This window comes from Marmota monax, unplaced genomic scaffold, assembly GCF_021218885.2.
Source record: "Marmota monax isolate L192 unplaced genomic scaffold, Marmota_monax_Labrador192_F-V1.1 WCK01_AAM20220418_F8-fsc00114, whole genome shotgun sequence".
NCBI lineage: Eukaryota > Metazoa > Chordata > Mammalia > Rodentia > Sciuridae > Marmota > Marmota monax.
Window position 1 is genome coordinate 5760004 of NW_026694943.1, and position 17893 is coordinate 5777896.

A 17893-nucleotide genomic window follows, 5' to 3' on the forward strand; every position below is an offset into this window, starting at 1 on the left:
CAGATATTATTAAGTTCATAACAATTTTATTCATAACAAAATTTATCTATAGGTATATACAATACACTTATTTTTTACTTTGACACATAAAAATAGACATATTTACACATATACAAAAATATTAAAACCAACTTCAGAAATAAGGAAAACACGAAGACTTTACAAAGGATACATTCTTGAGAAATATATACACTGAAAAAAAAGTTTAAGAAAGGTAAACAAACATTTAAATTAACAGACTCCAGAAATTGATATTTTAATTGGCATTAATTTAGTGAAACAAGATGTCTCAAATGCTAGTAGACAGTAACTAAGTAGTTTTCCCTTTTTTAAAAAATATTTAAATTTTGTTTTGTACTGAGAATTTTAAGCTTTTTCACATTAAGTCATAAAATATTTTAAGAAGTTGTGTGTCTTCTATTTACTGGGGGAAAAATCCCAGATACATTGATTTCAATATAAAAAGCAAAAAAAAAATCACAACCATTTTTTTGGGGGGGTAAGATTAAAACCTAACATTTTCTAACTAACCCTCATGCACATTTATAATTGATTTAATAACAGATCACAATCTTTGTAAATTCTTTTTGCTTTTTTTAGTACCAGGAAGAGGACCCATTTTACAATTGGCTTTCAGGAGCTTGCCATTCACACAGTCTTTGGTGGAATGATAATCACACAGACACCTTGTACAATAATCAAATCCACAGCCTTCCCTTCTGCAGGTTGCACGTTGTAAATAGGAATCATATTTTGCAGGTGACTTACAGCGTATACAAGCTTTGAGGCTTTCGTTCTTTTTCAAAGTCTTGGCAACCTTAAAAAAAAAAAAAAAAAAGAACAAAACCCATAAATTTCAGTAAGGACTGAATGTAATTTAGTTATAGTAAAAACAAGAAGGGTACCTCTGCTCCCCCTTACATATTTAAAGCACTACCATCACACATAAGACTTCTTTCCCTTAAGGAGACTAAATGTTCAATGGGTGACAGCATTACTTGTCAGGGGATTCAGTGGCCACTGCCACTTTTAGATATATTGCCTTTTACCTCAGGCTAGGTCTTAAATAGACACTGAAGGCTACTTGCACATCAATGAATAACTTAAATGCCACCATTTCTATAAAGCCTTCCTAGCTTCACTGAGGAGCTGGGTGCTCTTTTACCTTGAGTTCTTTTTAAGCCATCTTTTTTTTTTTAAAGCGGGGGAGGGGGGATTCCGGGATTGAATTCAGGGGTACTTGACCATTGAGACAAATCTCTAGCCCTGTTTTGTGTTTTATTTATAGACAGGGTCTCACTGAGTTTGTTGAGGCTGACTTTGAAGTCATGATCCTCTGGCCTCAGCCTCCTGAGCTGTTGAGACTGCAGGTGTGTGCCACTGCACCTGGCTTTTAAAGCCATTTCTGGGAGTTGAAATGAAGGGGGCAGAAGAACTATTAATTCCCTAATTGTTCTAATTATGATATAATTAAATTTCAATGAACATCAACATCTCTTCCAATTTAGAAGAGAATACATTAGTTAGTATTAAGAGCTAAGTTATATTTTGACCTTGAAAAATTCTTTTCTATTTCTTTAAAAGTTTTTTAAAAAAGTAAATGCCCCATGTTTGTAATTCATTGATTAAACATAAAATTACCTCAGAGAATTCATTGTGCCGACTGTATGTAGAACTTTTCGGATCACGTTGACTGGATAACTTTGTTTGCACACTTTTGGGGGGAGGAATATGTGTTGCAGATTTTTGAACAGAAGCTAATGCAGTTCTGAACATAACATATTCTCTGGTTGAAGCATGTGGTGAACACTTAATGCTGTTTTCCTAATTAAAGAAATTTCAACAGGAGTTATATTTCCTTTGCTATATCAATTCAACAACCAATCACGTAGATTTGTACACATAGGAAAGGTCAAACAGGACTGAAAGGAACTTATCCCTACATCTAACGTAGCTGCACATGCTTAAACATAGCCACAATAACTATTCAGAATTTGAAGCCTAATTCTTGATGGAAAGCGAATCAGAAACTGAGAAATCACTTTATATGTGTAGTCTATGAGGTATTTAATACTAAACAATGTCAAAGACAGAACAAATGGTCATTCTTCCTATCACCAGTAGAAGGCAGGAGCCAAGTATAAGTGTCACTACAGTATTTAACAGATTTATAGTCTTTTATACTAGAGTTTTCATTAATACCAGTAAAGAAATTCAACCTGGAGAATTAAGCAATACTTGTATAAAGTCATTTATTTAGTAGTAGCACCAAATTTTTGTACCTAAGCCTGTCCAATTCTAAAGCCCAAACTTTTAATCATGCATTGATCTCAATTCTTAGACACATCTATAGTTACCAAGTATTTTAGAAATATAAACATATTTCCCTTCCACAGTAAGAATCTTCCATATATTGATATTACTGTTTTTCTGGCAAGAAAAGTATACTTTTTATAGCCCCTATTATTATTATTATTTTTTTGTTACTGAGGATTGAACCCAGTAATCCACATTCCCAGCCCTTTTTAAAAAATATTTTATTTAGAGACAGGGTCTCACAGAGTTGCTAAGTGTCTCACTAAGTTGCTGAGGCTGGCTTTTGAACTCTCGATCCTCCTGCCTCAGCCTCTCTGAGTCTTTGGGATTACAGGTGTGAGCCACCACGCCCGGATAGCCCCTATCACCAGTAGATGACATGGCCATCACCATCTATTAATAACTAAGAATTGCAAATTAAATCTCTTTCCAAGATTGGCTAGATGGTCAGTACATGAAAACTTAAGTTATTTCTCCCTTATTAGTTTGGGCATTCTATTTCTAGAGGGAACCCAATAAATACATAAACAACTGAGGTGGAATTCCCTTTATTTTTTGAATTTGGTTTCTTAATCAGTTCTGTGAAAGGCTAAAATTATTTGCAAAGCATTTTTCCTTTTGGGAAAGGGTTTCTAGATTACTTTTTTCTTTCCTATTTCACCTTTATTTCTAAAGGTAAGAGTAGTAGCAGTATATTTTAAAAAGAAAACATCAATTGCAAAGACTTACAGTAACTCTTTGCATTGCTTTATTGTATAACTGGAATGTTGCCTTATCATCTTCTAGAATCTTCTTCCAGGCTGTGCTCACTTTGGACATACTGGAAAATAAATGACCACAAAAGAAACAAATAAAGCACCAAAAATATGCTAAGATGGATATAGTAGAGAAACACTAAGTATAAAAATGACATTTAAGTGTTTTTCAAAAACTATCCATTAGAATGGTTTTAGGCATTTGAGACTTAAGGACAGATGCCCAGGGCTAGTCATTTGGGTTTAACTGGTCTAAAATGGGGCTCAGGTTTCTATATTTTTTAAATAGCTCCTCATCAAGTAATTCTTGTATATCCAGGTTAAGGATCACTCTTTGTACTTTATTAAAAAGTGCAGACACATTTCGAAGTACTCTAGGACATACCACTATTAGCAGAAATCTACTTGAAAAGCCCATTATGATAAAAGAAAAGGGTACAATCTTTGAGCCCCACACTTAAAAACTGGTCTAAAAATATTTTATACTTCAAGCGTGGCAAAAAGTCATAGGCGTATTAGATATGCAGACTGTAGATATGTAGTTTATCTCCAGAGACATAACTAATTAATTAGAAATTTCAGAACTAAAAGAAACAAAAGATGCCAAACAATAGAAACAGTTTTCTAACAGTGAACATGAAATTCATAATGATCACATTAAATACATACTTCTATAAGATTTTCTTTCATCTTAGTGGCACACAAGTAGTGAAATAAGTGCCAGTGATCAAACAGTCATTATTTCAATTAAACATCGTCAGACTACTACATCAGTCTTTGTATCAGCTGATAGAACTGAGATACTGAGATATCTAACAGAAATGTACAGTAGATTATACTCATATACTCTAAGCAATAATACTTACTTGATTAAGTCCATATCACTGAGCTGTGTCAAAATATTTGCTAGGAGATGTCTGAGTCCCCTTCGAAAGAGTTCACCAAGGATATCTACACATTCTAGGCCCATTTTCCTGCCAATTATATTCTGGAGTTTAAAATTTCCATTGGATATAATTTCCTTCAGCATTTCTCGATCTATTTTAGGATTTCTCTTAGCATTCTTTTTTAATGTTGAACAAACCACTTTTTCAAAATGAAGAACTGGCAGCAAGTTTTTGTTGGGATATTCTGGGCTTTGTGTCTGTAGTAGGCAGGACTGTGGGCTGTTTCTGAAATCTTCCTCGAGTGAAAAGCTACTCTCTTCATATTCATTGAGGATACTTTGCTGAGTAAATGAGGAATACCCACTGTCTTCACAAAGTCTACTGGTGTCCAGTTCTTCTATTTCATTGGGACTATTAAGTGTTTGTTGCACATGTTGATTTTCTTTGTTATGCAAGGGTTTGCTTTTAGGTTCAAGTTCTTTAGTCCTGTAGCTCACAACTGGTGACCCAATATATGATAACCTTTCATAGTTTTTAATGCAGTCTTTACAAGAACCTTCTAAATATGCAGGAGTGTAGGAGCCTTGTCTTCCACTTTCATCTGGTTTTACCAGTTTCGATTCAGAATGAACATGGTTACAATTAAAATCACACTTCATTTTGCCAGAAAAAGTGAAACCTTCTTCTTTACAACCTACAAAAAGAACACATTTACTTCTTAATTGCAAAATTTAGATTGGAATATGCAAGATTCAATAACTTTGCATTCTCTTAGAACTATGTATTGCCTACATGCATTTGCCTATAAAACTGAAATTATCCAAGTTTAATTGAAATGACAATACATGTGGAAATATTTAAATCTTATAGACATACATATTCTTGAAGACTTCAGGACAGATTGCTTTTGAATCTATATATGTGTAAAATTTGACTATTTAGAATCTACATTTGATTAAGTAAAAAACAATGGGAAAAGGAACCATATACATCTGAACTCATGTAACAAATGAGGAATGTGATATGACAAAGAGTAGGGCCCAAAGTTAAAATCATCCTCAAAGTAATCACAAACATTTCCAGAATCGGTGTTTCTACCCTGGACTTTGAACATTCATACGTTAATGTATACCTAAACTCCCAGTTTTCATCTCCAAGTTTTATTCTGATTGAGGCTCTAGGTGACTGTGCAGATACACTTAAAAGTGTTTGTGTACTGTAATGAATAAACTCAGTCAAAGGGACATCTCTCTATATCTGGCTTAACGTGCTAAAAATGTTGCTATATTCAATCACTGAGCAAAGGTGTTTCATGACTAATTAACCAAAGAATCAAAGTACTTCAGCTACCAGTCAGAATTAAGACTTGACAAATAAACATGACACTCCAATCATTATAAAACCATATTTAATAACTCGAGGGGAATAGGTCAGCAGGTGTGAATTACTGTGCAATTGCTTTAAACAACTTAAGACAACATACTGGTTATAAGTAGCATAAGAGGAAAAAAAAATACTATCAACAAATCATGTAACTATTTCTGAACATTACTCATTAGAATTCTTAATTACTGATTCAATCTTAACCTTAAAAGAGTGAAAGATCTAATCAGTGCTTTTACACAATCCTCAGTGCCTAAGACATTAGTTAAGACACATGGAAAAGGCAGCTTTAAAGCAGGGTTTCTCTATCTCTACTCACTTAATTCTTGCTCTTATGTGCTCCCTGGACATGTGGCTGTTTAGCAGCCTTTACTCTTAGACATCAGTAGCAGCCCCCAACCACAAGGTGTAACAACAAATGTCTTCGGTAACCAATTATCACAAAATACAGCACAAAGGAGGTGGTAATGGCAACATTTCCTTTATTCCCAAGTAGAAAACTACAGTTTTTATGTATTAAATATTGGTAATTTGTCCATATTAATATAACTGGTTTTACTGAGAGCAAAACTTTTCAATCCAAAGTACAAATATACCTTTCTATCAAGTAAACTTGCAGTTGGAGGCTCCCTTTAACATCCTGATGCTTGACAGTGACAGTTCTATGCTTTAGTATCCCACTAAACCTAAAAATTAAGTTTTAACTAAGAGTTCAGGGACATAAAGAGTACATAAATAGGGCTGGGGTTGTAGCTCAGTAGAGTGCTCACCTAGCATGCTTGAGGCACTGAGTTTGATCCTTAGCACCACATAAATGTAAAATACAAGATATTTTGCCCACTTAAAAAAATATTAAAAAAGAGTACATAAATAAATTCTAACTTCCCAATTAACCCTAATCCTAAGAACAAATTAAGTGGTTTCCTTTATTGGTAAAAAACACCAATCAAGGCTTTTTTCCCTATTCTTGTCTCAACTAGAGAATTAAGTTTGATTTACATAGGATCACAATTTATATGAGAAGATAAAAAAGCAGAAGCAGCCTATCAAAGGCATAATTTTTACTTTAGGTGCCTAAAGCAAAGAGGCGTGAAGCTGACCTCCAGGAACTCCTTTTTCAAAGGTATATTCCCTGTTTCTAGAACCCAGATTTGGGAAGAATGTCCTATAGAACCTCTTTTATTCAACACAATTTCTTAAATAGACAGTCCTTTAAAATACAGCTAGCAATGATTCAAATATTTTATATTTGTTTAAAAGTTTGTGATTTCCAATATTCTCAAACAACTAATTAGTCCTCACTTAAAAAAAAAGTTATCATTAGCCTGTTTTGATAATGGAGCACAGTCAAGCTCAGCTAAGTAGATTGCAAAAGATCTGATCATGAGATAAGAAAGCCATATCACTGGACTGTAAATCCCCTGCTTTTTCCACTATCTCACCTGGGAATGTGGCACAAACCTGTTTACAAGTGACCAAAAAGCCAGAATTTATGATGCAAGAAGTTTTATATTCATTCAAGGTATGTATTTTCTCTGCCAGAGTATCTTTTTGGCTGCCTTTGTCTGGTTAACGCCTTCCTAGTTTATTATTCACGTAAAGCTTCATGTTTCATTTTATTTTTTTGAGGTCTTCTTAGACCACATCAAACCCTGCTTCCTAGCTCAATCAATTTTAAATTTGTAAGCTTACTGTAAACTCCTTAACACAACTGCTATTGCTTATGATGCAATCTCAAGCAAACAATACAGTGCCTGACACAATGAAGACAGACATAAAATGTCAGCCGTTTCCTAAGACCAAGATTAGAATCTGTACCTATCACTATGGTGCCAACACTTTTCTTTTTTTGCTTTGGTGCTGGGCTTGAACCCAGAGCCTTACACGCCAGCTATTGTATTTTCATTTGAACCGTACAGAATCCCCTATACATTCAGCACCAGTACCCAACTCAGATTACCATGGTGTACATGTCACAAATAATGAACAAATATTGATGCATTATTAAGTAAAATACACATTTTAGTTGTTTTCAGTTTCTACCTATTGCTTTCTTGTGCTCCAGAATCCCATCCAAGATCCACTGTCATGTTCCGGTAGACACCCCTTGTTTGTGCCAATTTCTGACTTTCCTTATAGAATGCCCATCAATGGGGATTTGTTTAATGTTTTTTTATGGTCTGGGGTTGTGGGTTTTTAGGAAAAAAGACACAAATAAAATGCTGTCATTACGTCCTATAGAAGGTAAAAGTTATTAATATAGTAACTTATCACTTCCAATGTTTATCTTAAGCACCAGGCTGAACTGATCAGGTTATTATCCTTTCAGTTACCTCCTGATATCATAGTATTTAAAAAGAAAAATCACTATACAGCTTACACTTCTGAGAAGTGCTGACTTTTGTACTTTTTGTCTAAATTTCTATTTTTCAAAGGGGAGTAAATACATAATCTTTTGGAATCTCTCTGCAGATTATCTATTTTATCCCATTTCTTTCCTTTTTCAACCATTTATATCAGCATAGACTCATGGGTTTTGAATCATAATCCAATACTACTTAAGTTTTTTTCTCAACTTGTTCCAGCTTTCACTATGGCAAGCTCTTTCAGCTGGTGCTGACTTTCATTTGACATATCTGCAAATGACACATCATTTTGTTTTTTGAACATTCCTTATTTTTTGGTTCTACAGGATGCTCTTGGTGGTTTTTATTTGAGAAAGGAAATAAAATCTGGATACTGGTTGTAGATTTAATTTTAACATATGAAGTGACTGTAATGAATTTTTCATCTCCATAACAATACTGAAAAGTAGGTTGATTTAAATACCACTGTCAACAGGAAAGGAAGCAGAAGTAAACTGCTTGCAAAGGCTAAGAGCATGCCTTTAACTAGTCAGGTACTTTCCAAAGACCAAGTCAAGTGTTCCCAAACTCTTTGGGAACTATCTGTATCCATAATTGACCTGATACTATCCAGATAAAGGGAGAGACTATTACTTGATTCTATAGCCTCTTGAAGTTAGCAAATAGGGTCAAGAGTCCAGTTCTGCCTCTTTATTCATTTATACAATATTTAATGATAGTATGGAGTGAGGAAGACATTAATCAGGGATGACCTTTACAGAAGGTGATATTCTGAAATCTAGAATCCTTGTGGAAATCTGTTAGGAAAATTCCAGATTCAGGGAAACACAAGGAAGCAAGGAAACACAAGCAAGCAAAATGTAAATTCTTAATGTTCAAAAAAGAGTAATAATAGTGCTGCAACTTAGTAAGATGGGGAGAATGACTCAGAAATAATGTTGGAGAAGTGGAACAGTCATAGGGTAGGTTGAACCTTTGCATTGTTCCAAATAAAGGAGAGAAATTTGGTTTACATTTTAAAAAGATCATTGGTAGCTGTGGTGAAGCTGTGCAGGAAGGTAAAAGTGAAGGCTAGGAGGTTAGTAAAGTATTTTACCATAGGAGTAGAGTTGGGGACTAGGGTGACTGCAGTGGAAATGAAGATAACTGGGTAGGTTCAAGGTCTATTATGTAGGAGGATAAAGACATAATTATGTTGCTAATGTACTGGATGTTGATGACTAGGGAAAGTGAAATAACAATACCCTAGGAATTAAGGTTTGAGCCATCCAATGTACAGCCTTATTTACAGAGTTGGGGAAAGACACTGACTTTTTCTCAAAGTCTGTTTCCTCATCTATAAAATGGGAGGAAGAAATTAAACTCCTTATACTCCTCAAGTTGCACATCATTAACATTTAAAAGCAGTAAAATATCCTCCAAAGCAAAAATTTGGGAAACAGATCCAAGTTCAAATGAAAATACCTGCCCAGCCTTTGTTAATTGGAACAGTGTCCTTCCATTACTATTCTCATTTTCCCTAAAACAGATACTAATGATACTCAAATACTGCATTTTAAAAAACTCTTTATTAACCAACTCAGTTCAATCATGAAACAAGTGGTATTATGACAAACTCTACAAATCTGACCTTCCATTTAACTTCCCAATCTAGACACTCTATAGAAGCCACCATGTGCACAAGGCTACACATGCTCATTCCTTAAGAATCTGAGAGCCAAGACCTATGGCCAAAGCTGTAAATCAGCCATAATCCTCAACAGAAAATTTTAGGAAAGCCTACTTTCAAAAGTATTTGGATGCGATATTTAGTTTTCTCAAATCTGTAAACAGGTAGAAATAAAACCTTGGAAGCAGTAAATGCTTTTAAGAGAGAAAGGTAGTTAGAAAACTGGAGGGAAAAAAAATTCCATCATAAAGACATCAACGTTCAGAATTTCGAAGGCAGAGTTAGGTATCAGGATATTTTAGAAGTATATATTATTGAACCCGTTAAAATTAATTTCTTTTACTACTTGATTCCTTTTCTAATGAATGAGACATTACCAAACACTGGAATACAGATTTGCTATTTTTTCCATTTGGGGCCATTTGTGAGGTAAAATATGCATTAGGACTTCATTTAGAGATGGCAACAAAGAAGATAAAAATAAGCGTTGGAGTGCCCTCCAATCTACCTAAATTTTGTAATAAAGGACTATGTAGCTGTTCAGGAATACAACCAAATAAAAATCACTTTTTCAATTCTCACAAATTGGCTAAATACCCTAGACAAATTCACAGGTTTGTATTAAAAAGTGCTTTTATTTTAACCCTTCCCTCTCGAATCTAGGCCTTGAGATTGAGTTACAGAGCAAAAAGAGGGAAAAAAGGATAAAACTGACGTTTTTGTCTGGATGTCCCAATGGAGCTTGGTCCGATGTGGGACGGGGGGGGGGGGGTCCTCTCCATTTGGCGGGAGTGGGGAGGAGACCCTGAAAATCCGGCGGGGTGGGTGGGCCGTCCCCTGCGGGCGCGGGACTCCGGAGGCGGGAGATCACCGCGAGCAGGATCTCCCGCGCCCGCCAGCCAGCCCCAGGAGGAGCATCCGGGAGCGGGCTTGGGCTGAGAGGTGTGCGTGGATGCAGAAGAGGGGGCGAGGAGAGAGACGCGAGGAGAGAGACGCGGGGAGAGGGACGCGGGGAGAGGGGCAGGCACCTGGCGGCCCTGGGGTGTCCCGCGCGCAGCCTGTCAGCTCCAGCGCGGGTGGGGGCGGGGAGGGGGCATTTTGGCGCCCATTCAAGCGGGTGGGCGGGCCGACCTTCCCGGGATTAGGTGCAGCCTGGTCTGCCACCGCCCTACCTCCCCGCAGCTCAGCCCAGGTTCCGCATGGGCGGCGGGACCCCGCGGTTAGCCACCGCTTCCCAACACATCTGGCCTCCCCTTTGAGAACCCCCGACTTCTCTCTCCCCCCCATCTGAGAACCATCGCGACCGTCGCCCGCCCCAGGGTCCTGCGAGAGGCCACGCGACCAGGCTGGGGAGAATGCAGGGTCAGGTGTAGCAGACTGCGTCCCTCACCATGCACCCCTAACTGAATGCGCTACTACACTTGGGTTCCCCTCACTCACCGTCTGGGCAGCGAGGGCACCCGGCGGCTGTCAGCGCGCTGGAGCTACAGGAGCAAGAGCTGCAAGAGCAGGAGAAAGGCCGTGTGACGCAGCTGCAGGGGCGCCAGCTCATGCCAGTGGACTTGGGGTCCGCCTCAGGTGTGGTTTCGGCCACACCAGCGGCGAAGCGAGTGCCTGCTTCACAGGGCTGTAGTTCTTAAAAGGCGCCAGCTGGTACTTTTAAAATCTTTGAATTTGGTGCCCAAATCCTCGCGGCCCAATGAGGAGCGTCTCTCGCACGCGCGCGCCAATAGGAAGGCAGTGGGAGGGGACGTCCTCGCCCACGCCCAATTGAAGGCTGCTGAGGCGGGGCCCAGCCGCGAAGCCCAACCCCCTTCCATCCTGCTCCACTAGTCCCCAAAGATGCTGCAGCCTGGGCGGGGCCTAGGAGTACAGGGAGCCCGCGGTCCAGCTGCACGTGGAGAGAGCCTACCACGCATGCGTACACCCTCCGCAGTTCACTCCGCCGTCCTGGGAACGGCCCTTCTTCAAGCCCCATTATTAGCCAGAAGACAGCTCTGGTTTCTCCGAAGATCTCTGACGGGAACAAACGATATCCAACGTTCTTCGATCGTCTCACAAGCGGGAGTCCGGTGAGCGGCGACTCTGGTCGTCCGGGAATCCAGGCTTTCCGGAAGACGAACCCTCCCCCAAGCCCTACGGAGCCCGCCTCTCTAGGATTTAGGCGCGCTCACCTCTCCCTCCTAATTTTGCCCCTCCCCTCGTCTAAGGCCTCTGCGCAGGCGCTTTTGGCGGGAGGCCAGAGAGTTGGCGGGTTGGCGCTTGCGCACTGTAGTGCCCCGAGGTTCCCTCTTGAGCGGGCGGGGCGCGGCGGGCGCGGAGCAGGTAGCGGTACGTAGGTGCGCGACCTTGTATAGAGGCGGGGCCCCTGAAGCTAGTCGCCTTGTGGCGGGAGACTGGAGCCTGGTGTTTACGCCTTCCGGCGTGGCGGAACGTGAATCCTTGCTACTGCGTTTACGTGTATTTTCGGCTGTAGTTGTTCAACCACCATTGATTCCCCACCCCCCACCCCGACGTTAAGTGTACTGAATTTGTATGTATGCCTTCCTGATTTTTCTTTCCGTGCGCTAAGTGCAAGAGACATTAGTGCTGTTCAAAGAAATAAAATTCCAACTTTCTTGAACTGAAGACCTCTGGCCGGGTGAATGTTTTTCCTAGCGATGACAGGAGTGGATGTAGTAATTGTTAAATCTTTGCTGACATATTGCACCATATTATTACTGATGCCGAACCTGGTATTATTTGAGCATGCACCTAAGTGGTGAGGGTGCATTCCTTGGACTCAGGTTTTGGCTCCTTAAGTGAAGCTACAGGATGCATGCTTTCAAAAAACCCAAATCCCCGCCTTTTACTATTTCCCCTCCTTTAATTTCCTGTAGTCTCAGGAAGGGAGAGTTGGCAGTTGGCTTTCAGTTAGTGTTCAATGCAATTGGTTCACACAGTTCCTGTGTGAGGCAGGACCAAGATTAGGATGAGTCATACAAGTGCTGGCTGGATCCATCTTTACCTAAAATTTTTATAATTAATTCATATTTTTTTGCATCTTCTTTTTCTAATGTTCCATTAAAGTAATATTAATCTTGGGTACTAAAATATGTTAGCCCCTTAAGTTTTGTACCTGAAGCAGGTGTCCCATTCACCTTATTCTAGCCTGACTCTGGTGGTAGGTCCTGGAAATAATGGGTTAGAAAGACAAAAGTCTTTCTAAATTTACAAGAATACTAGTAAACATTAAGAAACATTAAGACAACATAAAACAATGAATCAAGAATGGGGAGGAGAGAGACATAGGTTTTAAGAACTTTGGAGGATCAGAACAGTTTCTGACGCTTTGAACCATTGTCTACATGTTGAGCTGGCAGTGCAGACAGCTACATGAGCTGGGAAGACCAGAATGCCTTGCTAGAACTCATTGAGCAAGGAGGAAAGTGGAAGATAATTACCAGAGAGGTAGGGAGAAGCTAGATCCTGTAGGGTGTTGTAGGTTTCCATGTAAACTTTTAATTAAGAGTTTTTTCTTGCTTTGAGTAACTGTCCAATGGGTTTTAGCATAGGAGTTGCTGAGTGAATATTAAAACTATATAAAGTTCTTTTATGTACTGTGCAACTAACATTAATAACTAATGTTAATTCGTTAAAGATGTTGGCATTATTTTTATTTTATGGTGATTGTGCTTTGAAGTCATTCTCACTTTGTGGGAACTAAAACTGCTGAGTGGGAAGATTTCTGACAAACAGTCCTCACATGGTAAGATGAAAGGTTCAAAGGACCAAACTCATGACAACTAGGAGTGAGATTCAGAAAGTCCATTTACTTTTTTCTGTTATGCTTTGGAACATTTACTGGGGTCTTGGTTGTTGACTACATTTTTACATTACTTCCCTGTTTGACTTTAGAAATCATCTTTATTCACTTTATTTTCAGATATGGGCAGAGGTAGGAAATTTGAGAGTGGGGAAGGGTTCTCATTAAACTAGTTGAGCACATGGAATATAACCTTTGTCTCTTAACCACCCCTTACAAGTGTTGTTCAGCAGGATCCCCCCCCCCTCTGAAAAAGGCTGACATATTATTAGAAAAATCAAAATAACTTTAATAAGGTAATATAGTCAAGCATAGTTAGTCACATGTTGGAATAATTTGTACCACTCCTTTTCAGTTTATTACTTAAGTGATTTGAGCTTTGATTATTCTTAACTGATACTTTTAACAGGCTCATGACACCTGTTAATTTCATCTTTAGGGATAAAGTTAGAAAATGTCAGTAGAAGCACAGACCTCTTTTTTATGCAAATCAACACCAGAGTTGCAGGGTTTTTAGGTGCAAATGAACTCCTTAGAGAATTGCCCTTATTCTTGGTGATCAACTGCTCTTTGCAGACTTAGTGCATGCAAGACATATAGGGTGATGTATATGGGAATAATTGAAACATGGTATACTTACCCTCGTTGCTTAATATTTGTGGGCTTGCTTTATAACATTAAACATTTTTTAATAAAGGAGTCAGTACAGGATGGAATTAGGTGCACAACATAAGGGTATAATACAACATTGGATGGATCAAATACATTTGAAGTTACAGTGAGGAATTTTTATAGAACACAGGTTGATTCTATGCCAGGATAAGGGAGTAATCCATAGGACAGGGTTTCTCAACATCAGCACTATTAACATTCTAGGCTAGATAATTTTTTTTTTTTAATTGTGGAGTCTATGCTGTGCATTGCAGGGTGTTCAGCAGCATCACTCATCTCTAATTCACCTTCCCAAGGTGTAATTGTCTTAAAACATTGCCAGAAATTCCATGGGAGTTGAGGTGGGGGTGAAGCCTCCTCTGAATGAGAACCACTGCTGTGGGGATATCTTTTTGAGAGAATTGGAGGAGGTGGCTATCTACAGTATAAGGAACAAAATGGAGGAAAGGTTACATGCAAGGGTCTTTAATTTGACGGAGCATAAGGAGGTGGATATATAAAATCACTTCCCTAATGGGGAGTCATTCTAATGCTGGATGCCAGTCATGGATGTATTGTATGCATAGTTGTAGTTTTATTTAGCAGTGGGGACCTATTACAGTGTTGAGCAAAGGAATGTTGAGATCAGAGGCTTGTTTTGTAGACAGATTAATCTGGAGGTTATTTGTAGCCAGCATTATACAGCATCTAGAGAGGATGCAAGGAGAAATCAGGTAACTAATAAAGTATACCAGGAGAGAATTAATTCTGGACAAGTCAGTGGTAATGGAATTGGAGAGGATGAGAGGACATAGATCTTAGCAGTAAATTGAATGGGAAGCAGAGGAATCTAAGGGATCTATATTTTAAATTTGAGAGAGGGAAAGTGGTACCATTAATGGTGAGTTATAGAGGATTATGATTTTTCATTTGAAAGATATCTATGGCTTCAAAACTGTCATTCAACCTAATAGAGTTTTGATTAGTTCATTTCAGTTTTGGTTCTTTATGAACAATACACCAAATTTCTAGAAAAAAATACTTCAGGTATTACTGCTTGTGATGTTATGTCCTAAAGAGACAAGAATGGTGAAAACACAATCTTATGCATTAATGAGATAGTGTAAGGTCTAGATAAACAGATGTTCCTTAAAATAGGGTTATGTCCCCATAAACAAGTTAAAAATGGATTTCATACACCTACCTACAGAATACCACACTACAGCAGTGTAGAATCTTGGGTGTTCATTGCCCTAATAATTGTGTGGCTAAGAGCTGAAGCTCCAGAGTATCCCACCCCAAAACTGAAAAATCCTCAGTAGTGTACCCACCTTAGGTTGGGCACCAGCTGACTCATCCTTTTCTATTCCTTAGCACACAATTTTGTCTTTAATAAAAGTACAAATAAACCAGTAAATTAATATTTTGAAGTAACTGTTGCCATACAGATATTGTGGTATCTTAGTCTGTCTTGTATTGCTGTAACAATTCCAGATAAGGTAATGTATAAAGAACAAATTTTCCTACAGTTCTGGAACCTAAGAAATCGAAAAAAAGATCAAGGCTTCAGCACCTGCGGAGGGATTCTTATGCTTCTAAGAGGGTACTTTGAGTGTTATGTCCTCACATGACAGACAGAAGGGCAAAAAGGGCCCAACTCCCTTTTTCAAGACCTTTTATGACAGCTTTTATCCATTCATGCCCTCCCTCGTGACCCAAACACTTCCCCAAAAGCCAAACCTCCCAACACGGTTGCATTGCAAACTAAATTTCCAATATGTGAATTTAGGGGGACACATTCAGACTACACATAGCATACAGTAAAGTACTATGGAATACAGATGAAGGGAAGTTAATTATTTATAGGGGACACGATGCCTTTTAGGTTGGATCTTAAATCTGCATTAGTAAGTGGAGTAAGTTTTCTAGGCAGAGGGGTCAACATTAGTGATGTAGGCATGGTGGTGACATGCATAAGCAGTGACAATGCATGGTTTTTAATTAATACAGTTGTATTGTGTGTTTTGGCAAACATACACAAATTTGAGGGATCTTAAAATATTAAGAATTAGGATTCCAAAACTGCCTCAGTTATGGTTCTGTACTCTTATCCAAGTTTCATGGGTTTCCAGAATTCCATTTGATTAATTAGGAATAAATAGTGAATGAAGTAGGAGCCCATGTCAGCTCACAGATCATATTTGCCAGTTATTCTGCATGTGTTTAATACACCAATATGTATTTTATTTTTAAATCTTATTTATTTTTTGCTGTGCCAGGAATTGAACCCAGGGCCTCACACATACGAAGCACACCTTACACTGAGCTACATTCCCAGCCTAATTTTAAATATATATTGTTAAAATCCCAAATGTGTTAAAAGACAGTTTTTAAAACTGACATTTCGATCAGAGAATTTTGAACAAAGCAGATTCCTTCCATGTCAGTGGGTTTCATCCCATCAATTGAAAGTCTGAACAGAATAAAAAGAGCAGCCTCCCCTAAGCGAGAGTTTTCTAGTCGACTACCTAGGAATGGAACTGCGCCACTAGCTCTCCTAGGTCTCCAGCTGGCTCCCTCGTGCTGCACATTTTGGACTTTTCAACCTTAATAATCGTGTGTCAATCTTATCTTTCTATATATACATATCCTAGGGTTCTGCCTCTCTGGAAGACCCTAGATATGGAAATGCACTAAGGCTTACCATCAGTTTTGTTCATACTTTGGCAGAAACCTCCTTGCTTACCAGTCCTTCAGAGTTTGAGGTGCAATGCCAAGGCCTAATGCACCAGCTACACATCAGCTCTGGCCCTCGGCAAACCAGGAACCTTTCCATCATTGATTGGGATATACCCACACCTTCTAATAGGCCCCACTCCATCATGGGGAAGTAAAGACCCTTGCAAGGGTGGTCTTACATTGTGTACTCTTGGTCTTAGGGTACTCTCTTTCAGTGTACTAAGTGTTCTTTTATTCTCACTTGTTAATTCCATTACCAATTCAATTAATGACAGGGCTTCCGTCTCCTGACTAATATGGCATCTACTGTCATATTTTAAGTTTTTTCAAAATAGAGTTAAAGAAATTTTTCGATTAAATATTAAAATATTTAATTTTAAGGATCTTACAGAAACAAATGAGTTTATCTGTTTCTCGTAGAGAAGAGCGCAAGATTTACAGCAATCATAATGTTTTACTAATGCACTGAGATCTACATTAATTATGCATTACGAATATGTATATTGCTTACCATTGTAAAAACTTTTTTTTAAGAGAATACTCATGAGTATGCACAATTGATGTGCCATAGTATTTTCCTGAGCGCATGAAATACTTTAATAACAAACCAACCTAAGCTTTTTTGGAAACAATTTCTAGTAAATATTCATAATCAGCATAGTCCTTCAGTGACTGTATAAGTTCATCCAGTAGATAATCTCCTTGCATAAAAGTCTCAAGACCATGCAGTGATTTGTTTATTCTGTGATCTGTGACCCGGTTCTGTGGAAAATTGTATGTTCTTATTTTCTCTGATCTTCCTTTAGTTCCAACCTATACATGTATAAAGAAAGATATGAGATACAATTAGATCAGGAAAACTTGGACCTACAAACTTAACTTACTCTCACTAAATTCTTGATTTACAGTTGAATCACAAAACAAGATGTCTTCAAGTTTTAACATGTTGAATCTCTAAATGACATGGGATGTGATGAAAAAAGAATGTGGGCTTTAAAATCATAAAGATTAATACTTGAATTCTGTCTCTGCCACTTCAATGCTCTATGAGTTCAGGAAATAGATTAAACTTTAAATTTACCACATAAAAATAAGACAAATGATGTCTACTGCATAGTGACATTGTATACATAATCTCTGTGAATTAATGTAGCCATCTTGAGTGTTGATAAGATGATGAATGCCCCGTACTGAGGAAGTCTTAAAAGGGCTGTGTAAGTTACAAAATTAAATATTAAATAGGAAAAAAGTTCAGTTCAGTTTGCAAGAGTTATAAAAATTTGTTTTCCTTGGTACTAGGGATTGAACACAGGGTTCCTTTA

At 38.3% G+C, this 17893-nt stretch overlaps 2 protein-coding genes and 1 long non-coding RNA gene across 7 annotated transcripts in view; 1 reads left to right on the forward strand and 2 right to left on the reverse strand.

The window, feature by feature from the left end:
* Positions 1-11541, reverse strand: Fbxo5 (F-box protein 5). The gene is made up of 5 exons (XM_046427393.2): positions 10817-11541; positions 3938-4652; positions 3046-3136; positions 1642-1824; positions 1-817 (listed from the first exon to the last, which is right to left on the reverse strand). The coding sequence occupies exons 1-5, from the start codon at positions 10926-10928 to the stop codon at positions 566-568; spliced, it is 1353 nt and encodes a 450-aa protein (XP_046283349.1). The 5' UTR covers positions 10929-11541; the 3' UTR covers positions 1-565.
* The window catches only part of LOC124081196 (uncharacterized), a 25509-nt gene continuing 18803 nt past the window's right edge, over positions 11188-17893 (forward strand). Inside the window, exon 1 of one of the 2 annotated variants that reach the window (XR_009225220.1) lies at positions 11188-11448. This is a non-coding gene — a long non-coding RNA (uncharacterized LOC124081196). The remainder of the gene's footprint in view (positions 11449-17893) is intronic. The other variant, XR_006847981.2, reaches the window with a different exon arrangement.
* Positions 16072-17893, reverse strand: part of Mtrf1l (mitochondrial translation release factor 1 like) — an 11317-nt gene continuing 9495 nt past the window's right edge. For 2 of the 4 annotated variants that reach the window (XR_009225219.1, XM_046427395.2), the window contains exon 6: positions 17279-17384. Coding sequence is in view for 3 of the 4 variants with exons in the window: in XM_046427395.2 (XP_046283351.1) it covers positions 17374-17384 (11 nt within the window). In the remaining variant the exon portion in view is untranslated. Of the gene's footprint in view, positions 17385-17893 lie in introns of all 4 variants that reach the window. The other 2 variants (XM_046427394.2, XM_046427396.1) reach the window with 2 other exon arrangements.

Excerpts from the sequence above, each read along its gene's own strand:
- Fbxo5 (XM_046427393.2), bottom strand. The coding sequence starts at position 10,928 with ATGAGCTGGCGCCCCTGCAGCTGCGTCACACGGCCTTTCTCCTGCTCT. Across the intron at positions 4,653-10,816 it reads GTGCCCTCGCTGCCCAGACG|GTTGTAAAGAAGAAGGTTTC; the intron begins GTGAGTGAGGGG and ends TTCTTTTTGTAG. Across the intron at positions 818-1,641 it reads GGCACAATGAATTCTCTGAG|GTTGCCAAGACTTTGAAAAA; the intron begins GTAATTTTATGT and ends TTTTTTTTTAAG.